The sequence below is a fragment of the Poecilia latipinna genome, unplaced genomic scaffold (genome assembly GCF_001443285.1).
Source record: "Poecilia latipinna isolate Pla-1442-1.1 unplaced genomic scaffold, P_latipinna-1.0 Scaffold1418, whole genome shotgun sequence".
NCBI classification, from domain to species: Eukaryota; Metazoa; Chordata; class Actinopteri; order Cyprinodontiformes; family Poeciliidae; genus Poecilia; species Poecilia latipinna.
The window spans coordinates 147,863-155,092 of record NW_015114034.1 but is presented as its reverse complement, the minus strand read 5'-3'; the positions used below and the strand labels follow the sequence as shown (position 1 = coordinate 155,092).

Here is a 7,230-nt window from a genome sequence, read left to right as displayed (position 1 = left end):
TTTTTTTTTGGTTTTGTTCTTTCGTTCGCTCTCTGTGTTTTTTTTTTTTTTTGTGGGGGGGGGGGGGGGGGGGGGGGGGTTCACAGCACAGTAACTCCAGAGTTCCTCGGGGAACAACAGATGAAACGGATGAACAGCACCGCCGCAATTCTTTAAAAAGTTCAGGGGGTGGGGGGAAGCAATAGGCGTACAAATGGACACTTTTCAACTTTTTTTTCCAAGCCCTATAACTTAGATGATTGAGTGTTAAGGATTTTTAAGACCTGAGGAAACCATGAGGTGTTGCAAAAGTTGTATGCAGCAGATCGTTCGGGAAGGAGAGTCTGAAAATTTGATCTATGTTCATAAGCAATACGTACATCGGCTCCACTGGGACCCTGAGGGCCTCTGGGACCAGGGGGACCAGGAGGACCCTGCACAGAAAAAAAAATAAAAAAAGAGGAAATGTGATGTTGCTGTAATGGATTCAAGTCTTACTCGTAAAAAGTTGGGAGTTTCTCTTACCATGGGCCCAACGTCACCGTTTTCTCCTTTTTCACCTGGAGGTCCGGGAAGCCCCTGGAGACAGAAACAAAAAACTAAATAAAACATGATTGCGTATTTGATACCATGCCAAAAAAAAGAAAAGAAAAAAAAAAGGAAACAACAACAATAATAATTAGAAACCTAACAATGAATCCTCCAGTTATTTGAACCGGATGAGTTTCAGCTCGATTGGTTGTTTTGAGACTCCAAATTTGAACTTGTTCTGATTGGTGGATCAGCAAGATGTTAAATATTCAAGTCAAATTAAGCAAAACGATGCAAAAAGCTACTTAAAAGAGAATTGTATTTTCTACAACAGGTTTATTGAAAACTTTTTTAAACCAATTTGAATAATAAACTGAACTTGGTCGCATTGTTTGATAACGTCTGTAAAGTACCTGGAGTGTTACGTGTTATGAACTGGCACTACATAAATAAGTCGAATTGAAATGAGAGAGAGCAAGACTTTTAGCACATAACAGGAAGGCTAAACAGAGTACAGCAAAGTGGCTTTCCTTTATTATTTTAAGCTTTCAACTTGTTTTTGTCATGCAACTGGAATTGGGATGTTAAGTAAGGATTTTAAATTAACAGGAGGCCGAAGCTGTAGCCACGGTAACCATGCCAGCTATCCTAACTGTGCTAGTTGCTGTTGTAAAATGCTAACAGTTTAAAACGTAACCACTTTGTCCTTGTTGTGAAATAACTCCTCTTTCACACACATGGTGTGACATCACCTCTGCTCCTACACTGTAAAAACAAACAGTCTTACCAAGTATTTTGGTTAAATTTGATGTGCAGATATGTCAGTACATTTAAAATAAGATCAAACTAACATACGAATGACTTCTCAGCAAGATACAGGATCTTGTTTTAAGTCAATAAAGTTTGAATATGGATTAAAAATTACTAGATTTGTTTCTCTGACAACATGGGAAAATGTTTTGTTATAACTCAAATCATCTGCCAGTGGAACTAGTACTTATTAATCAATATTCAAGAATGATTGCCTTAAAACAAGATCCTATATCTTGATGAAAAAGTTACGTCTGAGTTAGGCTTGTCTGATTTCAGATGTGCCAAGATATTTGCACAAGAAACTAGACAAAAAAGTCATTGGTAAGATGTTGTGTTTTTGAAGTGTAATAACCTAAACTAAAAACGTGTCGATTTTTCACCTTTATATACGACAGCTCGGAAAGAAACATTCAAATTCCACAATAGATTCTGAAGAATGCATCTTTGATAACATCTGTACTGCAACATTGATGAGTCGTCGTGTGAAGAAGGCTTTTAATGTCTTTGCATCATTAACTGCATTCACAAAAGCTGCTTGCTTGCTGCTGAGATTTAATTTGACCACGGGAATACGTTGCTGTGATTCTGTGACTCAGAACAGCATAAATTATTCAGTGTCAATGAATCAAAATTCATGTTTTAGCCGGCGCTGCCTCACCCAATTACGTGTTTATTGAATTATTTAAAAAAAGAAAAAAGTAATCAACAGTGCGGGGTTGAGTCTAAGTTTACTCAATTAAACCATGTTTTTAGAAAATGAGGTGCATCAGGCATCCTGTAAACGGCTCTCCTACTGTTTCAATATATATATATATATATATATATATATATATATATATATATATATATATATATATATATAAGATTATATATATATATTTATATATATAATCTTGACTCTTAAGGTGCAGGAATTAATCTGGCTCACTCACACACAGCAAATGAGCAGCATGTTGGCGACCTTACGCGTTTGATCCCTGACATTTTCTCCCGGTAATTGGTGCGATTAAATTGCTGTGGTTTGCTTTTTTTTGTGTGTGTGCATGTGTGTGTGTGTGAATGTTTGCTCTTGATCTGGGGGCACTTTGTCGTCAATAAAAGGTGTAGGGTTGTAAAAAAAGAAAAGAAAAGAAAGGACATCAAAAGAAATCATTCTACTGCAGGATCTCGAGCAAATGGTGAAAAACAAAACAAGGAATTGTGTTTGTGCATCAACACGGCTCTTCATCTACTTGTCTCTGTTCATGCCTGTTTATTTTTTTTTATTTTTATTTTTTTGAGTATTGTCACCAGCTTGATTGCCACACATCAGCTCCCGCCCCTCGCTGAGAAGCATCATTTGTGTAAAGGTCTTCTCTAATGCTAAAATCAGTAGCGGTGTTGCTAATTATGCAGCCCGGTAAATGAGCTTGATGAGGAACAGACTGCTGGAGTAGGTCAGTCCGCGCAATTAATGGGATTGTGATGGGAAGTGAATTACTCCCAATTAAAAGTCCATTGAAGGCGATCCTGCTGAGAAAGAATAGCGCCGAGGAGCGACGGGCAGCGGCGTGTGTAATTTCATTCAAGACGACGACCCCGATCCCCGCAGCAAACTTCCAAAGTACGGAACTTCGGAAGCTGATTCCTAATAAATGGATAATTACAAATAAATTGAATACAACCGTGGGAAAGGTTGCACGTCATTAGATCTCTGTCGCGGGCCAACAAAACATCATTAAGGCACGTTAAAGTGCTTCCTGGTATTTTTCTTTTTTTACATGCAGCTTCACAGAGAAATACCACTTATTTATGAATAGAGTGGAAATTTTCCGTTTGTTTCTCAGACGTTACGTTGTGCATTTTTTGGTTTGCATTGCTGTTGACTGTACTCCTGCGTGTTTTAAACTAAAGAGTCGAACCTTTTTGAATCTTCGTTGCTGTAATGTTGTTCACCGGCTGAAGACCTTTCAGTGAGACGCTCTAATGTGGCGCCACGGCAACCGTTAACCATTAGCTATAGCTCCAGATGCAATTTTCCTTTTTTCTCCCCATCATTCTATAATGTTGCATGCTTTGTGTTGTGGCCATTTATTATTAATTATTGTCCCTGTAGGGTAGCCGTTATATACTCTGGACTGATGTATGAAACTGGGTTTTGTTTTATGTATAGAAAATAGTAGTTTGAGGCTGACAGGTGAGAGGAGAAGATAAAACAGGAAGGAAGTGATTTTGTTTTTTGTTTTTTAATCTGGGGTGTGCACCGAGAGCTATTGCAGTGAACTATTATTTTTCTTACCTCAGAATATAGGGAGGTACAGAAAAAGCCCGCGGATATTCCAGCTCCAGTGAGACTTTTGCTATCCAGTTATTAATAGATTCATCTAAAAATTGTCAAAAGATTAAAGCCTACACTGTATTGATGGTAAGTCAAGCAGAAATACACATACATGCTTTTTTTTTTTTTTAAATTTATTTATTTTTTGCTGCAGTTGCATCCCTCTCTACGCTGAAGGAATGCTGGTTTTGGATTTCAGGCAATAAAATATTTGCCTTCCTAGTTAAAAAAGGAATTACAATTGTTTATTTGCGTCTTTTAATGTATTTCTTATAGCACAAAAAAATGGGATTAAGTGGTTCAATAACAAATCTGCAGAAAATGCCTATTTTTTTATCTGGATAATTGATTAATCGTCAAAATAAAAAACAGAACAATCAAACACTGAAACAATCACTAGTTGCAATTCGGAGAGAAACTACAAACAACTAAACAAGGGATGACTTGGTTAACTTTGACTCGTCCGTTGTGGTTTCTGTCGATAGAAAACCTCTCAAGCCGAACAGAGAATCATTTAAACTGCGATGCTTAAGCAATAATGCTGATTTATTGTCTTATGACAGAAGAGAGTGGTGCCAACCTGTAGACCGATGGGACCCGGGGGTCCAGGGAAGCCTCTCGGACCCTCGTCTCCCTTCTGCCCGAACATGCCCTGCTGACCTCTGGGACCTGGCTCTCCATCAGCTCCCTGGCAAACGACACACACGTTACAGCTGCAAACCACGTGATGATCTGTAATATGTGCTTTTCATCATAAATGATTTGATTGGCGTCAGCCGTTCTTTATGTGTTGGATGCTGTTCAAATGCACTGAATTTGACATGGACTTACAGCAGGACCTGGGGCTCCAACGGGACCTTGAACGCCAGCCGGTCCCGGGGGGCCCTGGGAAAAACAGAGTTAATAACGTGTTGGGAGTAAAACACAGACATAATAACATGCAGTACTCCAGATGCAGATGAAGGAGGCCGGGTTCTGTTTCAGAACCAGCGCAGGAAAACGATCCTGAACTTTTTAAACTGCTGACATCAGCAAAAGGTTCCCGCAGCATCAAAAGCGGTGCAGATTTCATTAAAAAAATGCTGAGCTGCTAATAAGATGATGTGCTTTACATTATTGAACCTAATTTACATCTTATTTGTTGTGCTTTCTGTTATCAATTCGGTCGTTTTTGGGTTTTTTACAACGAGAAATGCTGCCTTGTTCCGTTTGATGCTTTTTACCACACAACAAATTCGCAAAGATCCATGCGATTCACTTGCACCGCGTCGTAAAACTGAGTTAAACGCCGCTAATTCTTATAGTGGATGTGATTTATTCCTGTTGTGTGAAACGTAATCTAATCAGAACACACGGCCAGCTTCATGTGAATGCGAGATGTAGATGCATGTGCTTTTCACAACCCACCTGCTCTCCCTTGTCTCCTTTGCTTCCTTTCTGGCCCGGCTCCCCACCCTCTCCCTAGAAAAGACAAACACACACACACACACACACACACACACACACAGTCTCAGATCCAATTTTCTTCTTTTGTGAATGTCAACAAAATCACTGACAACCCCGCAGCTCAGACAAAAGCCAATATGTGTGACGATCATCCTGGAAGTTCCATGCGGATGAACAGATATGGAGATGTCCATTTCCTGTCCAGGTTAGAACGCAGGAAGCCTCTCAAGTGACGGCTGATTGGCAGCTCCAGAGAACACCAGGAGATTAAATCGGTGTTTCAGCTCTGCATTTCCTTCAGCTGAGTTTTGCCTACTTCACAAGGCAAGTTGTTTTTTTTGTTTTTTTAATCAATTTTTGTCCAGATTTTCCCCTTCTGACAATCTTAAAGATGCTCTGATTATTGGGACGGCTCTGATGACAACCTTAAGAGATATTCCTGCCATGTGCGGTGTGCTAAGAGTGATCTGCTTCACTTGGAAGCACTACGATCTGAAATCGTAGATATTCAATATGTTGGATCGGATAAACGAGGATGTAGCATGTTGAATGTGACGTGTAGCTAATCAGAAGGAGAGGGAAGCAGAGGGAAACCCAAAAAACACAAAACAACAGAAAGTCCGGTGGACGTTAGAGATGTCTTTATATTGTTTTTCTCTGGTAAATATAGTCCAGAAACTATAGCCGTTGCTTCTTCCTGGTCGGCCATGTTTGTTTACTCTGAACTCATGTTTGGTCTCAAAAGATTTTCCGTCAAACATCTGAATCTTGGTGCACATCTATCAAGTCTGCGTCTATGACCGGTATGTCTTGTTGATTGAATGTCAGTTCACGTGTGGCGAGTGCTCTCTCAAGTTTTGAAAATTGGACACCAACTTCAAATTCAGACATCAACTGAGTTTTCCGTTTACTTTGTCTGGTTAGACCCAAGTGTTAAAATACGGAGCTGATGAGATCAGGGCGGCAGACGGACCTTGTCTCCGTCCTCTCCAGGTGGGCCTTGAGGTCCAGCAGGGCCAGGAAGACCGACAGGACCCTGGACACCGTCACGGCCGGCCGGGCCCTGCGGCCCTTTCTCCCCCTAGAAGCACAAAGATGTTTACTTTAAAGGTTATACTTACAAGCCACACGTCAATGGGTAAAATTATTTTTGGGAACGGCATACTCACAGGAGCACCTTTCTCTCCAGCAGGACCTGGAGGACCCTGAGGACCAGGTCTACCAGATAAACCAATTGGGCCGGCTGGACCAGCATTACCTCTCTCACCAGGAGAACCCTTCAAGCATAGAAAAAAAAGAAAATCATTCTGTAAATAAATCCCCGATTTTACTGAACAACAGCTTCTGCCATTAAGATCCTGGCCGACCCCGCTGAGTTCTACCACTAATGGATCAATGCACACATAAACAAACCCTTTAAAGGAAAGTGAGAAAACAGCAGAGGCAACACACAATAACAGGTGCCTTTTAAGTTCTAATGAAGCGGCGCTGCTCTTTTATAATGCAGTTGGCATTATCTGCTATCCGGGGGCTGACGCCTCGGTGCTCCTGTTCGCTCTGAGGGACTTGTGCCTGCTGCTGAAAATACCTTTTTTTTTTTTTCTTTTAACAAAAACAGACTGTTGTTGTATTTACTGGAGCTACAGGAAGTCGGTGTTTACCTTTGTCCATAAAACACATAGGTAAATGCTCCGTCTGCTTGGCTCCATCCTCCTTTTGTTCCTATCCAGATAGCAGCAAACTACCACGAGCAACATTAACGATCTTCTCATTGTAATACGTCTGACTTTGTATCTATTTATCATTAGCTTTTTGATGTGTTGTTACACAGTTTTCTTTGAAACATATGAACAGAAAAAAATGATACGATCAGCTTAAAAGATTTGATTTGAGAAAAAGGAAACAAATGTTTCCATCTGTGAGTGTGTCCGTCCGAGTGACTCCAAGTAAACCCGACGATATCAAATATTTCCATAGCTTTGACGTTGCTCTGTGTTGGCTTATTAGAATAGCTTTTCCCATTTTTAGCTTCAGTCTAGCATTTTCTAGCTCCATTTTTGCCGCTTGTTGCAAATGTGGAGTTCGCCTTCAGTGCACAGCGCTTGGTGCAGTTGAGGTGAAGCTCTGTATTTTTCCTCCCTCCC

The 7,230-nt window shown here is 40.4% G+C and overlaps 1 protein-coding gene across 5 annotated transcripts in view; it reads right to left on the bottom strand.

Moving 5' to 3' along the window:
* The window catches only part of col11a1a (collagen, type XI, alpha 1a), a 106,214-nt gene that overhangs the window by 16,785 nt on the left and 82,199 nt on the right, over positions 1-7,230 (bottom strand). For all 5 annotated transcript variants that reach the window (XM_015056928.1, XM_015056929.1, XM_015056930.1 and 2 more), the window contains 7 exons: positions 6,256-6,363; positions 6,060-6,167; positions 5,048-5,101; positions 4,472-4,525; positions 4,221-4,328; positions 505-558; positions 360-413 (listed from right to left, as the gene is read on the bottom strand). In XM_015056928.1, coding sequence (XP_014912414.1) covers positions 360-413; positions 505-558; positions 4,221-4,328; positions 4,472-4,525; positions 5,048-5,101; positions 6,060-6,167; positions 6,256-6,363 — 540 coding nt within the window. The remainder of the gene's footprint in view (positions 1-359; positions 414-504; positions 559-4,220; positions 4,329-4,471; positions 4,526-5,047; positions 5,102-6,059; positions 6,168-6,255; positions 6,364-7,230) is intronic.